Source organism: Castanea sativa, chromosome 5, assembly GCF_040712315.1.
Source record: "Castanea sativa cultivar Marrone di Chiusa Pesio chromosome 5, ASM4071231v1".
NCBI lineage: Eukaryota > Viridiplantae > Streptophyta > Magnoliopsida > Fagales > Fagaceae > Castanea > Castanea sativa.
In genome coordinates, this window is record NC_134017.1 from 15,688,315 (window position 1) to 15,707,937 (window position 19,623).

Here is a 19,623-nt window from a genome sequence, read left to right on the forward strand (position 1 = left end):
AGCTCATAAGTGTCTTGAATCTTAATTTGATGATAAAAAGTAATTATAAAAATGAAACTCATCTGTATCTTGATTTAGTGATATCCTAATACTATTTGGTCCATTTATAAATTTTGAGTTGCATAAACACTAGTATATGATTACTATCGAACAAAAAATTTAGATTCAAATCCTAGCTCATAAGTGTCTTGAATCTTGATTTGATGATAAAGAGTAATTATAAAAATGAAACTCATCTGTATCTTGGCTTAATGATATCCTATTAGTATTTGGTTTAATGATAAAAAATAATTATCATAAAATAAATGTGATAAATTTTTATAAAAGATATATAAAATTAAAATAATTATGATACTTACTCTAATAAAAATTTGTACGATTAGTTAAATGCTCTATGTACCACTCAATAACCAAACCTTTTGACTACCATAAAGGCTAAAGTATGGTCGTTCATTTCACCGTCAAACCTTGCATCGGGTCCTGATTAATTAGGTTAAGAACAGGGGCCACCTTGGTCCTTTGATCCAAATATGAAATACGTAGAAAAAGCCACACACACAGACAAGATCCAAGTGTTGTGGGGCCTCGATCAAAGAATAATGCATCAAATTAAAAAGGATAGTGCACCCTTTAATTAGCATATTCAGTACGGTAGTCCAGTCTGGATGATTGATTACTTACTACAAAGAAAAAAATTAAAAAAAAAAAAATTAGAACAAATAAACAAACAGAATTAATGCCACCATACCACTTAACATCTTATCATATATAAGACCAAGGTCCATACACAAAAAAAAAATAATAAACTATTTGAGGATGTAACGTTATCTTGGGTCACATAATTAAGGTTCCAGCAAATTCCATGTGCTCCCACTGTGACCAATTGAGGCCCCACCATCCTGCTAAGACTGAGTTCATAAATTCATATTAAAAATCTGTCTAAAAATTCTTTTCTACACCAACTCTTTCCTTTTTGCATGTTTTGACATGTCACGTATTTTTCATTATTAGGAAATTGTACTGTCTTGTCGATAGACAGTAGTAGTACTCACTCATTAGCCTATAACTACAAGCTAGTTTTTTTAGTTTTTTTAGTTTTTTGTCTCATGAAATGATTAAACATATAAAGAAGTGGGTTAATTTTTCAGAAAATATTTTCCACTTAAATCAACATAACCTAACGTAAATCATAAAAATTCTATTTGGATAAAATGCCTTCAGAAATGCTTCAACTAATTCGATTTTGGAGTCCTTTAATTACTAGTTAATCAATGATCACCCTTAACAAATTTTGTATATATAGATATTGATCTACACAGCCCTTAAAGGCATCAGAAAAGGGACTACAACAAAGCAGCGCATAAGCTTGCATAATTAGCCAAGGCAACTGGAACAACTCAACAGTGAAAAGAATTGGAGCCACCAATGTTGCAACAAGTCCTGCTGTTAGATAGGGCTAATTGTTAATTCTGTATTTGTTAGTTTCTTTCTTTCTTTCCTCTGATCTCTGTTGTATGCCAATTTCAGTCTTAATGATACAACCAGTTTCATTCTAAAAAAAAATAACTTCAAACGCTGCATGCCTACATAGGTAAAATCCATACTCCTATATTTGGTCAAGTATCCATTATCCATTATTCTTTTAGCGGTTGTGGGATGAGGGGACAAGATTTCTTTTCAAATTAGTTTGGAGATAATATTTTTAATCTATTTTTATATATTTTTATTTGATGTGAATTTTGAAGATCTAATCATCAAATTATATTTTCTTAATATTCATATAAAATTTCATTCGAATAAAATGTTATTTATTATATTATCAATAAACTTATTTGTTTAGGCATAATTTTAGACCACAAAAATTTGAAATTTAAACATTTGATTAATGATATAGCTATTGATCTTTGATGTTCTTGAAATTTTGCAAGCATGGAGGATATAATAAGAACATGCAATCCAATAATTATATTTTCAAAATTCACATATAATAAAATGATATAGAAGGAGTTCAAAGGTTTTCTCTTCATACTAGTTTGGAGAAAAATCTTTTCCTTGTTGTAGGTAGTCAAATAAACACAAGGGTATGGGGGGAATTTGCTCTAGATAGGATTAGCCTAGGCTCTATGCATTAAGACTAGTCCAAGATTGTGTGCATCAAGACCAACCCAAAACTATGCTTCAAAATCGGCTCGAGATTATCATGACCACACTAAATGTGGCCAACTTACCTCGTCTTGTCAAATTTTCCCGTCAGGAGGTTGTCCTATTAGTCAAAAGTAGCTTTGTACAACAATAATGCCTCTTACCATACCACACGTGTTGTAAAGGGTATAAATACCCCCTCTCTATTGGAAGGAAGTAAGTCATAACTCAAGATCTTCACTTCAACTCTTCTCTTCCCAGAATTAGTAGTTGACTTGAGTTTCAGAGTGCTCATTGCCACCTAGCATAGCATTATGCCCCTTTTGTGTAGAACCCTAACTATAACTTGTTGGTGATGGTGTGTGTTTCAAGCACTTTTATTATTCACTTTGTCCTAGCCGTTGAGAACTAACGAGTAAACTAGTGGGTAAAATGGCCGTTGGGCAAAAATGAGAAAATTAGTCGTTGGGCAACAATTGGTAAACTAGCCGTTAGACTTTTATGAGTTATTAGTAACCAATAACCATAAGCTATTATTATCATAAGTAGCCTATATAATATCCATCACAACACCCTTTCTTATTAGTCTTTTGCTATTCTCTTTCTCTCCCACATATTTTTCTACAATCTATATTTATTTTAAGGAAATGCTTTAGAAGGTTGTTCTTGAATCTCTGTGAATATAAATATATCAATCACGAAAGTTGATGCTATAGTCTAACTTTAGTGGGGTTGTTTGACAAAGAGAACCAGTTGCACTAGGTTTTCCTCCAAGTGGCACTAATAAACCTTTAAGTTCAATACTTTTGCAGCTCTATAACTTTGTAAGGTCGTTCTAAACTTATCTTTATTTTATGTTTTTGCATTTATTCAAGTTATTATCTATTGTACCAAAATTTATTTATTCACTAAAATATTTGCAACACGCCTAGCTTCAACAGAGCTTCTCTCTCCTCAAACAATGTCTTGTGAACTCCCAGGCCTGACCTTCGATTACCTGAGTCAAGGGGTCCTGGTACCATACCATTTCTCCTACAAGTCATGTGTCGAGAATTAGAGGTGTGATTCATCAACAATGAAATTTATTGTAATGAGTTAATTAATTGATCCACTATAGTGGATTTTTTTTTCCCAAACTTAAGTAATGTTCAAGCTTTCGTATTGAGTTTGAAGAAGAATGTAAGAATATTATAGGAATGCATGTTATAGATACTATGGACCACAGTTTTGTATAATATATTTAGTATTGTTTGTAATATTGTATACTATAATAGTTTTAGGGTTAGAATTTTTATTTTATTCCATTCCTATGTATAACCTTCGGTGAGTAGTTGAGTACATGTGTAATAAGGTACAGAGGAACTAAATAGTAAACTGTGGATGTAGTTTGCTAAAGCCAAATTGTGTTAACACTTGTGTCCCTCATATTTTAGTTTATTTCTTTTACAACAATTTTACATTTTAAAATTCTGTGAACAGTGACAATAAAATTTTAGAAGAACTAAAAAATAAGATACCCGTTGAGAATGATTTTTTATTTTATTATTCTGTTAGGGAAAAAAAAGTAAAAAATGATTATCTATGTAACTTTGAGTAATAAAAAATTCATAAATATATATTTCTATATTTTTTGGGGTTTGTTCTCTTGGCGTTTGGTGCAGGTTTAAGATTTTATATGTGTCTCCTAGATATAGATTATAGGTATATTTTTACAGTGCCCACGTGCGGGTCTACCCAGTACCCAGTCAAACGAGTCTCTAATTAATTTTTCCGGTGCCACTCAATGACAATAATGTATCGGTGACGGCAAGCCATGGCCCATGGGGGCCTATTTGCTGCATATCCTACATAGTATTAGTGAATTTACAGCAAATAAGGCCACAAACTATCAGCCAGTGAACTACAGACGTAATAAACCAAAACAGAATATTTTATGCTATTGTGTGTGTCAGTGATTCAGTGTGCATGCATGTGTAATTGATGAGTAACATTACATCAAAAAATACCGCATTACAAACCTGAAGCAGTAAGTTGTTAGTCATTCTAATTTGAATTGCTTGCTGATATATATACTTTTTACTCATCAATTTCATCCTCTCACTTAAAAATTATTGTGAAATTGTTGTACATGTAGAATTAGTCTATAATCAAACTCAAATGTAGCAAGAAATTGAGCAAGAAATTGAAGAAGAGATCTGGCATGGATAGATGGGATGAGCCTTTTTCGTTTTCGTTTGGTAATTCGATAATTCCACAGTTGGAAGAGGGAGTTATAACCCTAATTCTTCTTATAAATGAGAATAAACTTTACTACTTAATTATAAGACTCTTTACATAGATCTTTAATGATTATAAGCTATGAACTTGTAAATAAACCATTTTAAGAATAATAATTTTTTTGCCCAAGAGCCTTATAGCAGGCGTAGGGCCATGTCTTACTCAAGGTGGTCACTTGACCACCTTGAATTGAATTTTTTTATTTTATTTTTTTTATATATACATTACAAAAATTGAATTTTAAATTAACATAAGTTGATAACCACCTTAGAAAACAAACTTGATGACTCTAAAAAAAAAACTTGATCACCCTAAATAAAAATTTGACCTCTCCAAAATTTTGGTCCATTGAAGGTTAAAAAAAAAATTGCTATGCTCACAACATTTTCACAACCTTTTCACATTAATTTCATAACAAATCTTAAATGACAGGTTGTTACAAGTGGACAAAAAAATAATTTCAGTGGTATGATTATATTATAACCAGTAAACAACTTGTCATATAAGCTTCATTGTTAAAGTGTTGCGAAAATGTGTGGACGTAACACTTATCAAAAATTACCCAAACAAACAAATTAGCCTAAAAGCCCAAATAAAATGTTTAGTTTTGATTTTTTTTTTTAAATTTTGTTTTCTAAGGGCATATCTTAAAATCACTATTTTTTTTAAACGCACATTTTCAAATAGCTAAGCTGTTAGTACTTGCTTTAGTCTTTAGTTGAATTTGTTGGATTTATGTGATACATTTTGTACATATGCATACGCATACGCATACGCACTAAAATAATGCTTGAATATACATTATTGAATAGGAACAATATAACGGTTGAATGTCTAAGTTGAATATATTGAATGAATTTATAGTTTATCCTTTATTCTTTTGCTAGCACTATGGGCAAATTTCTTATATTGCAAGATTCATATTCTAAAAAAAATAGTAGACTTAAATAATCTTCTTTTAGATCCTAGGCTATGAGAAAATGTTTCATCTTTTCATATTAATGATCAAGATGAAATAGAAATAGTATATTTACAAAGAATCTTTTTTCAACCTCTTGGTCATAATGTCCCTAAAAAAGAAATTAGTGGAGTATTGCGTCGAATTAATCCTAAACTTTATGTATTTGCACTTGTTTTTTTTTTTTTTTTTGATGAAGTCAATATATTCAAGTTTTATTTTTATTAAATTTTATTTAATTTAAGTATTTTAATGATCGCTTTGAAAATATATTCCTAGAGCCACTGTTATTACTTACTTGATTGTCATTTTTTAGTGTTTCAAATGAAAACATTTAGAATTGAAATCACTCATTCCACCTATTGAATTATATATATATATATATATATATATATATATATATTAAATAATTTAAAATTAGGACAATAAATAATTTTTAAACCGCTGTCACATATATGAATATAACCTCCCACCTCTCTCTATCTCCCAAAAGAAAATAAACCCTATTAATGTTTGAGAGAAAGAGATAATAAAATATCATGTTCTTGGAATCCTAAAAACTCCTAAAATTTAACAATTTATAAATTAATAATAATTTATAATTAGGTTTGAGAATAAAACAAATAAACGCACTGAATAACATGTCATTCTATGTTTGAGAGAGAGATATTTTATGCAAAATATGAGATGTTTTTGTTACATATTGTCTTCTTTAGAAAGAATAAAATGGTGTCTATATGTACTGAAAAGTGAAAAAAAAGAAAATAAAAATTACAAAAGGCATATTAGTTAAGAAAAACACACTGTCCACAATAATTTCAAAATAAGTTCATGTAAGTTGTTACTGATGGATAAGAAAATAATTTAGTGGTGGATTCAAATTAAAAATTCGTAATAATTTACCTTATTTGTTGTGAAAATATTGTGAAAAACTGTTGTGGACATAGTGCTTATCATTATTAACTAATTACCGAGCCCACCATAAACTTAGGATACCTAAATGCGAAATAGGGAACTGATGAAAACATTTTAATTGTACGTCCACTTCTAGATGATCACATACCTATTCTAAATTCTCTGGTCTCTGATATCACAACTAAGACATCAATGATAATTTTCTTATTAAAAAAGAAAAAAAAAATCTGGGACAGATAAAAAAGTGTAAGCCTAAATAGAAAACACCCATTTATTCTTTTAGCTTAATGACACTCTTTTTATCTTCTTTCCCTCTATTTTTCATTCTTATCTTTTTGTGGGGGGACCTATATCCAGCCTAAGAACTTTGACCCGTGGAGGAAATTTGAAGAATGGACCCGGCCTGGAGTGCAACAAGAAATAAAAGTGACTTCTGATGGGAAGAGACCATTCTGGCCCATAACTAAGGTAATCCGCTATACCCATTCTCCCTTAGGCCCATTTGGACTCACTACCTAGGTAATTTGAGAAACACTACTTTCCTAAGGACACGAAGACTATCTAAGAAACGACTTTCCTCTTAACCAGGGGCCACCCGGCGTTCACCTTTCTCCCGAGAAACATGTCAAAGAAAACGTAAAGCACAATGTAATAGTCACTTCCACATTAATTAACTTTTCCTATCTAATGTTAACCATAATAAATGCTGAATGTCTGGCCCGAATAGTAAAAACACTCTCCAAAAGTCCACCGTGATCAAGAAATGGCAGGGTAAGAGGCTAATGAGACAAATATCCCCCATATTTATCTAAAAGCTAGAGGATGAAAGGAAATGGCTATAAAAGGAGGAGGATAACAATAGGAAGAGGGATAAAAAGAAAAAGAAAAAAGGAGGACTTGAGCAAGAACAAGAGAGAGAAAGAGAGTTGGAACTTTTCATTTGTGTCTACCACTTAGGATCCCTTTTTGTACAACGAGAACATCATTTCTTCATATATAAACACATAATTCAACTATTTTTTGTCTTTGATTAAAAGCTTAGGGGGTGTTTGGTTTATGTTTTCAAACAACCATTTTCAGTTTTTAAACAACACTACACGTATTTTATATATTTTTTTATCCACACGTATTTTCATAAATACTTTCAAACAACAATTTTCAGTTTTTAAACACATGTATCGAACTGACTCTTATTCTTTCCATTGTGAATTCTTCTCTCCCTCTTTTTAAAACTTAGTTGTGTTGATCAGGCATTCTTATTTAGGACATCTATCAAGTGTTTTTGACCCCCACACTTACCACTCGTAACACCAATCTCTCATCCCATTTTCTTCCTAGATCCTCTCTTAAATCATCCACTACAAAACAAGTTGCAAAAACCATTGATCTGGCTTCTATACAGTGCATACTGAGATATGATACTATGCGGAACAAGAGGAATCCACCAAAAAAGAGTTGTGTCCGCGTTGCATCATGTCCTGTGAGAGAAGCTTCACCCCAAAACCATTTATTGATCTTCCAATGAATGCCTTTTGTCTTTCACTCTGCCCAAACCAAAAAAAAAAAGGAAAAAGAAAAAGAAAAAGTATGCTTTTGTTTTACAAAACAATAAATACAGTGAGTCTGTGAGTGTGAGTAGAGTGTACTCAATCGAGGCTCAATGGCATGTGTAAGTGTAAGTGTCGGTTACCATAAGGTTAAAGCCATTCGAGTCAACGGGTTTTCAGAGTCGAGAGTGGACGCACGAGTACGAGTAGTCTTTTGCTTAACTCTATCAATTTCATCGGCGAATTTTTGGAGATATTGGAGGTCTTTTGTGGGACCCATCCCAACTGTCCCCTCTCTTCTCTTTGCAATTGCCAGCTCTTCGCAACTTGTGCCCACCCTTTTTCTCATAAACAACCACCCTTCATTACCCATTACCAATCCCGTGAATTTCTTTTCCCAATTTGGCCTTACAGCTGATTTTCCTGGAAAATATAAATATATTTTATGCCACTCAACCTTAATGTTTTAGCCAATACTGATATGATTTATTGTTTTTAAAAAAATTATTTTGTTTGGAATAACTTTGTTTTTTTGTTTGAGTCCATCATTTAACAATAAAATTTGTAAAAAAAAGAATTTATATTTAAACTTAGTGTTTGTTTGGAATCTGCTTATTTTGCTGAAACTGAAAACTTTTTACTAAAAATACTGTAGATAAAGATAAAAGTTAAATGAAATAATACAGTAAGATTCATGAATAGTATTAAAAGGTACAATAAGACTCATAAATAGTAAAATAAGTTGGTAAAAATAATTTTTGCCAAACAAACACTTATTGTTATTGTTTGTTATGTGCGAAGGATCTGAATTTATTATTTTGCTCATCTTCATTTTCTCAAATATTAAAAGAAAGTTTTATATTAGATAAGCAACATTATATTTTAGATTTTAGACTGTAAATACACTTTTTCACCTCAATTCAAACAAAGGGTTTTGATCACGGAACTAAATTCGATATGAAGGTAGATATCACCAGGTCATAAGACCACTGGCAACTATAAATACAAATATTCAAAATCAGTTGAGTTTTTATGATATTAGTTTCTTCAAAAGATATTATCTACATTTAAATCCATTTGGATGAAGTATTTAAAGAGCTCTAATATAAAACATTTCTAATATTGATTAAATTGGACTCTCATATTCACTTAGACTCCAATTAACTCAATTGGATCTATGTTTGAACTTTGAACTTATTATGGAATTTTAACTATATATATATATAAATCAATTTATATATTAGCATGATGGTAAAGAGAAATCATAATGGACTAGATACTACAGGTTTCAATCTTTTATATATATATATATATATATATATAAATATTTGTGTAGGAAAACATACAATTCAATCTTCTTATTCATGATAAAAAAATTCAATCAATTAAGCTAATTAGATACTCCTTAAAAAAAATTCAATGTAAAATGCACATAATTCAAGGCATTTTTTTGTGCCAAATACCATTTTTTTAGATTTTTATTTATTTATTTATTAAAAAGCATTCGTCCAAATTTATTTAGTTATGTGACACATTTTTTTGAATTAGAGTTCCAACTTCCGAGTGAAACTCGAGTTTCGAGCTCAAGTTTGACTTATTTTGAAACTTTTTTAGTTATATAGCATTTTTTTTGCCATAATTTTAGGAACTCGAATTCTAAAAAAAAACTACGTAAATAAGTTCGAGAGAAGTTTTTTAATAATTTTTTTTTTAAATTTTTACAAAAGCATAATATTTAGCAAAAAAAGCCGATGATATTCACCAAGTTGATAATAATAATAATTTCAATGTTCTCAAATATAATGAATTGTGAAAGCAAAACTAAATCAAAATTAATTTCTTGTCCTTCTCTTTATACCAAGGGTTTTATAACACAAAAAACTTATTTTTTTTTGGGTAATGTTTCCAAAAAAAGAGAGAGGCTAATTTAGTAAAAGAGAAAAAACAAAAATAAAAAGTCCCACCAAATATCTGCAGGTGGGTGGCTCTGCAAGCTCTCTCTTTTGTCCACTCTGCAACAGGTCGCTTTCTCTTTTTACTGTCTTTGTGTAATAATAAGCCACTTCACAGTTTACTCTTCAGAAACCATAATCACCCGTCAAAAAACCAAACCAGACCAAAACAAAACAAAACAAACCCAAAACAAAAACACTCCTAACATGCTCTGTTCTTCTTCTCGTCATTCCTTTCTTCCTCAGTACACCACACCAATTCACTCCCTTTTCTTCAATACTCACCTACCCTTTTCTCTTCATCAAACTCCTCTCTCTTCTCTCTCACTTTTTGCTATCAAAATCCACACTTTTCACCTCAGAACTTAGCTTCTCTTCTCTCTCAAAACCATGAATGCTGTACGGACACAACCCATTTGGTTCTTTCTTTTTCTTCTTATGTTTCTAGTAAACTCTGTTTTGTCGAACACAACAACAACCCCAATGAACTGTACTGACACGACACGACTCTGCACTTCGTTTTTGGCTTTCAAGCCTGAACCAAACCAGACACTGGATGTGATCCAATCTATGTTTGATGTGCTCCCAAACGACATAACAGTTGAACCAAGCAACGGCCTTGACAACGGTCACAGCGGCTTTAACTTCAACTACCTTTTCATCAGGAAAAACTGTTCTTGTTTATACACGCCGAGGGAGTACGCCACAAACACAACTTTCACGGTGAGATCCAACGTGGGGTTTGTGAACGACATAGCGTTGGAGGCCTATGATGGGTTGGGTTTCAATTTGCCCAATACAACACGTAAGGCCAGGGTTGGGGCTGTCGTTTCGTTGAGGCTCTTCTGTGGCTGCTCCAGTGGCTTGTGGAATTACTTCATGAGTTATGTGATGAGAGATGGGGATAGTGTGGAGTCTTTGGCAAGTCGTTTTGGTGTCACTATGGAGAGTATTGAGCAAGTGAATGGGATTAACAATCCTGATAATGTCACTGTGGGTGCTTTGTATTATATTCCTTTGAATTCAGGTTTGGTTTCTTTGCTCTTTTTTGGTATTTTTGTTATTGCTTTTGAGTTATGAGGTTTTGAAATCTTTAATGGGTTTTGTTTGGTTTTTGGTTAAATGTGGTTGAGTAAGTTTTTACAATTGTTGGGGAAAGTGTTAAAGATTAGCACGAAATTGTAAGAATTGAATTTTTGTGTTAGAATTTGATACATATGATTAAACTTCTCAGTTCCTATAAGGTTGCTCTTTTTGGATTGGATGAGTGGAATTGGTATTGGGTTCATTGGGAGAACATGCAGTGGTCATTAGGTTTTTTTTTGCATCAAGAATGGTAGGTAATGGTGGGTTGTTCAGTAACAAGTCAAGGACTGAATTTTGGGTTGTGCTTCAATTTGGTAAAATTCTATTCTGGATCTGGATTTTTATTGAGGTTATATGTATTAAAGGTTTCTATGTGAAAGGAACGATGCCATGTTATGTAAATTGGGGGAGTTGGCATTACTTGTCAGGAGAACTGAAGAAGTAGTGAATCAAAAGCCACCAAGTAAATTTGTTGCTTATTTGTAACTTGTCATGGATTTTACTATTAATTTAATATTTTGTATGTGGAGCCTTAGAGGGAAAAATCCCATTCATTAAATCAGCTGGAGAGTACATCTGCAATTGGCTTGCAGATTTGATAGGCTATGTTAGTTCTTTATGAAGTATCAATTTTATTTATGTTCTTTTACATATTGGGGGTGCAAAATAGACTTGATATTATGGCCATTTTCTTAAGAATGTAATCATTGTTAGACTTCCCTTGTTTGGTTCCATTTCATTGATTGATTGATTTATTTTTTCAGTCCCCGGTGAGCCTTATCCTTCGAAGATTGATATCCCTCCTGCTCCTGCTCCTGCTCCATCGGTAGACGATATCTCAGGTATGAATTAATGAATATATCTTCACTAAAGAAATTCAAAAAAATTTCACAGAAATGGCAAATTCCTTTATGGTGCTAATATGAAAAGTTGGCAATTTGTTGCTTTAAATATTATTAGAGAACGTTCTGATCAAAGTTAATCTCAAGTGAGATGGAGAAACTCCAATTAGGCAGAGCCATTTTGTCTAAAAGTAAACATAACTAGCTAGATTATTCTGAGAGATCTATATTCAAGTATGCATTGCAGATTTTTTTGTTAATTGAAATTTGCATCGTAAACTGATTAGAAACAAAGTGAATTTCTTCTGCAAAACTGCATGTAGATCCCTGTGGAGGGAAGTACATATTAGCTATGAAGAATGACATGTATTAAATTATAAGCAGTTACTTTGGATGTTTCATTTATGGCAGAGAACATCATGTTAGTGATATTCGAGTAATTCATTTCCTTTTTGAGAATATGGTTTAGAATTTATTTGGTTTTGTGTAATTCCTAGTTTCCTATTTTGATTTATTACTTCCTGCTGGTTCTATTTTTCCAAATGAGCTTTTTAATCATGCATATGTGCCATGCTGCCAGAGTTATTTCTTATGAGAAATATAAGGCATTGTGTGCTATTTGTTTGCAGTACATCAAGAGAACCATAAGGCTCACATACCATATGGATGGATTATTGGGGGTTTAGGGATTGGTCTTGCATTGATTATATTAAGCGTGGTTGTTTTTCTTTCCTTGAGGTCGTCAAAATGCTTTTCTGAAGGCCAAAGTAGTCACACAAAAGATTCTGAAGGCAAAGTTTCTCATAAGTTTCAAATTCTACGAAAGCCAAGTTTCTGTTGTGGTTCAGGAAGGTATGTTTGCTGCAAGTCTGGGGATTGGAAGCAAACCAATGGGGAACCTAGCAACCACCAGACTCCTATTCCCAAAGGTATCATTTCCAAACTATTTTATTAAACTTGAAATTTTTTCTACTTCATGAAATTTCAGCTTTAAGTAATGCTGTCCAATCATTTGAAATGTGTACTTCTGTAGCAGGGAAACATATTACTATGATTGGTATAACCATGTGTACATAAATGTGTGTATATTTGCCTCATGGGTTTTGTAAGAATGACAGAAACTATTTGCCTCATGGGATTTGGAAAAGTCTCAGAGAACTGCTGATCTTGTATTTTCTGTGTGTTTGCATCACAAAAAGAAGTTAAACTCTCTTCTTACGTAATGGCTAATCCATAATTGTAAATTGTGTATAAACATTTATCTCAATAAAAGATTAGTGAAATTTTATAAGTTGGGAAGATGTTGAGCTGTTCTGCTCCAATGATCCATTCTTCTTCTGGACAAATACAATATGGTAATTTTCTTATGTTCATTAAGTGTAATAGATGTCTGACTGGTATTATTATCTTGTTTGTTGCAGCTCTAGGGACTGATGTCTTTGACATGGAAAAGCCCACGGTTTTCACATATGAAGAAATTTTTTCCTCAACTGATGGATTCTCTGACTCAAGTCTTCTTGGGCATGGAACTTATGGTTCTGTGTATTTTGCCCACCTTCATGACCAGGTTTGCAGCTGCCTACTTCTATTATAATTACTTAGATTTCCTGAGTATATAAAGTAAGCTTCCACATTGGACCATCAGTAATGAATTTCAAAATTTTTAGGAAGTTGCTATTAAAAGAATGACGGCGACAAAAACTAAAGAATTTATGGCGGAGATGAAAGTCTTGTGCAAGGTTCATCATACAAATCTGGTAATTCTCTTTGTATATTGAATAATCAAAAAGTATTTGTTAGCTCGGAGTTTGTAGCTTTTAGCAATTCAAAGCTTTGACGCCTGTTTTGAATTAATTTTGTCAAGGTAGAATTGATTGGCTATGCGGCTACTGATGATGAATTCTTCCTTATATACGAATTTGCCCAAAAGGGTTCCCTTAGAAGCCATTTACATGATCCTCAGAGCAAGGGTAAGAATACACGTTGATGCTTTCTTTGAATGTATCATGTAGTACTTGTCTGTAAGGATCTTGTTGTCCTGACTTACTAATTTCTAAAGTCTTATCTTTCTAAAAATTGATAAAATGATTTCTTATGTGAGAATTAATAAATAACTAATCAGTGCATTTTGTTAGTTGTGATAGGATTTATATGACTGTAAAATAAGAACACTAAGCGGGGAACATAAAACTTTAATTAAATTTGTTTTAGGCATGATTTTAGGTTTCATTATGGTTTCTGATGTACATGTCTTCAAGTTCGTTTTGGTTCATTTGTTGACCAATTATGATAATGAGTTAGTGTGATAATAATATGAATTAAAGATGATTAGTATTAATCCTTTGCTTTTAACCTATGATGATGTTCAAACATGAGAAACTGCTTTTCTTATTGCTCTAGGATTTAATGTTCATCATACTGATGTTGTGATTAGTGGTGGCAATTTTAGGCTTGGGCCAACCAACTATCCAAGCACACCTAGTGTTAGAACCAAGCTTAGCCTGGGCCTAAAGTTCTATGAAGTCAGGCCTGACAATATACTGACCTATTTTTCGCAGGATTTGTATAGGAGATTAAGGCCCTAGCTGGCCTGATTGTGGTTATTTAAAAAAGGACAAAGTTTGGCTACAAACTTGGTTGTAGCCAATGGTTACAACTCCCACTAAAAAAAATATGGCTACATATTTGAAATTTAACCATTGGATTGCATGTTCTTTATGTTCTTAACATGCACGTGAAATTTCGTGCCAATCGGATGATATTTACTATTCGATCCATAAACTTTTTTTATGCATGATTTTAAGAGTACAAAAAATTGAATTTAAGCATTTGATTGATGCGATAGCTATTGATTTTTGATTTCCTGGAAATTTTGCAAGCATGGAGATACAAAAAGAAAATGTAATTCAAAGGTGGATTTTTCAAAATTCACATTCAATAAAAATATATTGAGTGGAGTTGTAGCTAATGGCAACAACCAAGTTTGTAGTTAAACTTTGTCCTTAAAAAATAATTTATTGGTAATAAATTAAAAAAATTTAGCCTGATGGTGGGCTGTTATCTAGCAAAGTTTACGTTTTAGTTATTAAAATGTTGTTTATGACATAAAATGTATTACCTTCAGTCAAGGTTCAAGCTTAGCAAAAGTTTCTATGTGCTAGGCTAGGTTAGGTGTTAGTGTAAGACTGTTACGCATCTGTTAGCTTGATAAACAGCGTAATAATTTAAGTGTTTAGAATTGTTTGTTATCCAACATAGTATTGTAGCCTAGTCTATGAGGTCCTTGGTTCAAGTCTTGGTAGCCCCCATTCTGTTCATTTCTTCTGTCTGTATGTTTAAGGCCTGCAATTGGTTCAGTTTTATTGGTCAAGCCTATATGTGAGAGAATTTTAGTGTGTGTAAGTAAGATAAATATAGCTTGTGGGCTCACTTTCTAGTAGCCTAAGTTTTTGTGTTTGAAGGTTACTAGCACCAGCCAAAACCTGAAAATGAGTGGGAATGCATCCAAGTCCACTTGAAGTTGTTGAGCCTTCTGCAGGCATGATCACAACAGTTGCCAACCCTTTCCATCTCAATAAAATGGAAAGTATATGAATTGAAATTAAAATAATTGCACAATCTCTCAATGAACTTCCTGGTCCATGCCCTTTTGGTGAACCTGGCATCTTTAAAAGGTCAAGGCATAAGTCTTGGTCTTTGGACTTCAAATTTGCAATATGATGCTGTATATGATAAGACATATATGCATGGGTATATATTACTTAAATCTGTGTATGGTTCAATTCACTTGCAGATCATACGTCACTTTCTTGGATCATGAGAGTTCAGATTGCCCTTGATGCTGCTAGAGGTCTTGAATACATCCATGAGCACACCAAAAGTCATTATGTACATCGAGATATCAAGACAAGCAACATCTTACTTGATAGTAGCTTCAGGGCGAAGGTTCAAACATAGTACATCTCATTGATGTAATATGTATATTCTTTGTATACATGTAATCCATCTTGCTAAATATGTTTTTATCCCCTCTCTACATTTAGATTTCAGATTTTGGATTGGCAAAACTTGTTGGAAAAAAAGGTGAGGGAGAAGCTACGACAACCAAAGTTGTTGGCACATATGGTTATCTGGCTCCAGAGTAAGTGACTACTTATAGCTGGCTACTATGGTCCTTAACAAGTAGTTCATCTAGGATCAATTGTTTTCTTGTTTTGATACAGATACTTGAGTAATGGTCTTGCCACAACCAAAAGTGATGTCTATGCATATGGTGTTGTTCTTTTTGAGCTTATATCTGGAAAGGAGGCGATTATACGAACAGAAGGCATGATGATGAAAAATCCTGAAAGACGCTCACTGGCATCCATTGTAAGTTCTGCCAATGTGACAACATTTGTCCAATACATAATATTGTCTTGATTCATGAAATGGTTTTCTCCTATAAAATTAATGTTTTATGTATTTGAGGTGCTCATTTTACCAAATCTGGAATATCAGGTGATAGGGTATGCAGTAGGCTTTGATTGAGAATTGCCTCATTAATAATTCAATTCTTGGTTCTGTAATCCGAATCCTATGCTTACCACTTATGTTGAATTGGATTGAGGAGTTTTCAATTCTTTTGGTAAAGGTTAAGACTTGAGAAGGGTGATTGCATAGTTTTCCAGTAAAAAGTAAATATTCCCCAATCATATTGCCCCTATTTCTTCACGCATTAGAACTATCATATCTAGGAGATACTTCAATTCCAAACTAAGGGCTTAAACATTGTGTTAAAAAAAAAGAAAAAGAAGAAGAAGATAAATTGGGGTAATTCTTCATGCATATTTATCTTATGGTTCACTTTCATTCACACACTCTGTAAAGTCTTAGACCTGTGAATGGTTCACTTTTTGCTTGCACACCAATTTTCTTCCTGTATTAATTATTTTTTGTTGCTCCATAGGCTGTGTTTTTATGTTGGAACTGCTTTCTTGTGCAAGCATGCATGTTGGGTGCTGCTTTTCTAAAGCTTTCGTGAAATTGCAGATGTTAGGAGCTCTAAGGAACTCCCCTGACTCCATGAATATGTCAAGCATGAAGGATTACATTGATCCAAATATGATGGATCTTTATCCTCATGACTGCCTATTTAAGGTAATCTATAATCACCTTTTGATCTCTTTTATTGTATGTTTATTGCAGATGTTTGATTTAATCTTTATTTGCCTTATCAATAAGAGTCTTAAAAGTTTTTCCACAGCCTTTTAACCTTTTTGGGACAATAATCCGTTATAGTTAAACCTTGTCCACTACAAGGAAATGATTCTTTTTTGGATGGGGGTGTTGGGGGAAGCTGACGAGGAAATGATCAAAAAAGAAAATTCTTACTATTTGATAATATTTTTAAGTATGAAGTACATTGATATGTTGATTTGTACAAGAAAGAAGCCCTTATTCTCTCTTTAGATGGAAGCAAAGGGGAAGCATGATCTATACTAATAAAGTGATATTGTATAAATCTGCCAAGCAATTGGAATATGGGACTTCTGGTGGTGTTTTTTCACTTGATATCCCACCCAAGAAAGAGATATCAGTCTATATACCCTTGGTGATTCAACATATCTTCAATAGTTTGGAACCAAGCCTATATGATCCTAAGCTTTATTTCTATATCTAGTTATCATGATAAGGAAACCTGGGTGTTGATGTCTATATTACCAACTTGCAGGCAAAGCAATTCTCATTTTGTCTCTTTTAGGAAATGAGCGCTTTCATTGATTTTTTAAAATTGCCTAGGAAGTTGCACTATATAGTGACTTACCTCATCATTATTTTGTTCCTGATTGTGCTTTTCTTTGCATAGTTGGCCATGCTGGCAAAGCAATGTGTGGATGAGGATCCTATCCTTCGTCCTGACATGAAGCAAGTTGTGATATCTCTGTCTCAGATTCTCCTGTCCTCTGTGGAGTGGGAAGCAACTCTTGCTGGGAACAGCCAAGTATTCAGTGGTCTTGTCCAAGGAAGATAGTGCATAGTGGAGCAAGTTTCTTTTCATCCCACTTGCTACTTTTGATGTATTCTTTTCTTTATTCAGCTTGTGATCCATATTAATTATTTGTGTATAGTAGCTGAGGTACCCAGTAAGGTGGTAAGATGGCAGTATGCATCTTTTTTCTTCTGCTATCATTTTTAATTTTTTAAATGTTGTATTCTTTTTGAAGTTAGTGTGAGAAAATTTTGATGTAAAATGTGGCTGAGGGTGTATGTCGTTTTGTAATACAAGCTATTTAAGTTCATTTTGACAGCATTTTCACATCAATCTTTATATTTTGACATTTTCTACATAGTTATTTCTGCCACAAACTTATGAAACTCTCAAAAGTAAATTGTGGTGGATGAAACACAAATTAAACATTCTGCCTCATAGATGCTGATATGAACAGGGATATCCTCGTGCTTATACCGTCATCTAAAATGCTGTTTCTCCACTTTGACTGGTTGATGCAAAGCTTGAGTTATCACAAAGCATAGTTAGAGAATATTCTGTTGTGCTTTAGTCATGGTTATGGGGACCATTATCTCTTTTTTGGCTGAATAAGACATTCTATTACAAAAGAAAGGAGAACAACCAAAAACAAAACCAAAGAGAAGGGATAGGACTTTAGCCATCGCTTTGGATTTGAATGCATGATTTATTTTGAACTTTTTAATATCTCTCAATTCCATTACCAGCTTAATTCCTTTATTCATTTATAACTGGACCACGCCAAGTCAGGCAGCGTAAGTTTATTACTGTCACAGATAATGATAACGAATAGCCCACAAAAGATAATGTTAAGTCGGCACTCTCAAATTCAAAGACTAAAGGGATCATAATCACATTCAAATGGAAGAGATGGCATACAGAAATCTGAGGATAAATCCTAGTTGAAATTATCTCTACTGATCTTATTGTTTAAATTCAATTTTATTATCTGTACAGTTGTTATGCAATTGCCGTAAATTAATCAACGTTGAGTTATATATACAGTAGCCTTAACCATCATTCTTGGTAAGGCAGCACATTATGTTACAATTGTTATTATCTTTACATGGTATGAAGCCAATAATTTCTTCTTTGTTTGTTTGATATATGGCTACTTCTTCCTTTTGCCACCAATGGCAATAACATCAGCATCACCAATTCTTCATCTTCCACAAACATCTCTCTCACCAATCTTAACAACATTCACCCTCAATCAAACCTACAGAGACAACTATCTTCTATGGAAGGCTCAACTTGTTCCCTACTTGAAAGTGCAACACCTTTATGGCTACCTTGATGGATCAACACCAATTCCACCACAAGCCATCACTACTCAAACAGATAGTGAAAATCAATTTTTGATGAATTTAGGATCAAATAATTCTTGGTGCTATCATCTCCTCACTTTTTGAAAAATCCTAGCAAGTGGTCAAATGCACCACCTCATGAGAAGCATGGCAGACATTAGAAAAAGCATTCACGTCTCAGTGTCAAGTTAAGGACAATGCGGATCCACTACCAACTTATTACCTCGAAGAAAGGGAAACTCCTCTAAGCAGAATATTTTCAATGACTTTGAGCCTTTTCTTTCTTATTGGCTGGCCTCAATTACAAATATGATTGCTTTGTGGCTTAAATCACAGCGACACTTAAGTCACAAAGGAGTCATATTCAGATTCGAGGCCAGCCAATAAGAAACCAAAAACCCCAAAATCATTGAGTGGTTGATCAATAGTAGCAAGAGTGTTGGCAAAACTGGTAAATTGATGAGAATGGTCTGTTATAGAGGAGTTTTCTTTCTTCAAGGTAGCAAGTTGGTGGTGAATTTGCATAATACGTGCTCGACATTAAGATGTAATTTTTTTTCTATAATCTGCCATAATTCTCATGAGGT

At 33.0% G+C, this 19,623-nt stretch overlaps 1 protein-coding gene across 1 annotated transcript; it reads left to right on the plus strand.

Annotated features, from left to right (window-relative positions):
• Positions 1-9,919: 9,919 nt before the first annotated feature.
• LOC142637101 (lysM domain receptor-like kinase 3) lies at positions 9,920-18,011 on the plus strand. Its single transcript, XM_075811382.1, has 11 exons — positions 9,920-10,818; positions 11,642-11,719; positions 12,349-12,648; positions 13,141-13,286; positions 13,387-13,476; positions 13,584-13,689; positions 15,513-15,664; positions 15,763-15,860; positions 15,943-16,090; positions 16,751-16,858; positions 17,568-18,011. The coding sequence occupies exons 1-11, from the start codon at positions 10,182-10,184 to the stop codon at positions 17,730-17,732; spliced, it is 2,028 nt and encodes a 675-aa protein (XP_075667497.1). The 5' UTR covers positions 9,920-10,181; the 3' UTR covers positions 17,733-18,011.
• Positions 18,012-19,623: the final 1,612 nt, after the last annotated feature.

Excerpts from the sequence above, each read along its gene's own strand:
- LOC142637101 (XM_075811382.1), top strand. The coding sequence starts at position 10,182 with ATGAATGCTGTACGGACACAACCCATTTGGTTCTTTCTTTTTCTTCTT. Across the intron at positions 11,720-12,348 it reads ATCGGTAGACGATATCTCAG|TACATCAAGAGAACCATAAG; the intron begins GTATGAATTAAT and ends ATTTGTTTGCAG. Across the intron at positions 15,861-15,942 it reads TATGGTTATCTGGCTCCAGA|ATACTTGAGTAATGGTCTTG; the intron begins GTAAGTGACTAC and ends GTTTTGATACAG.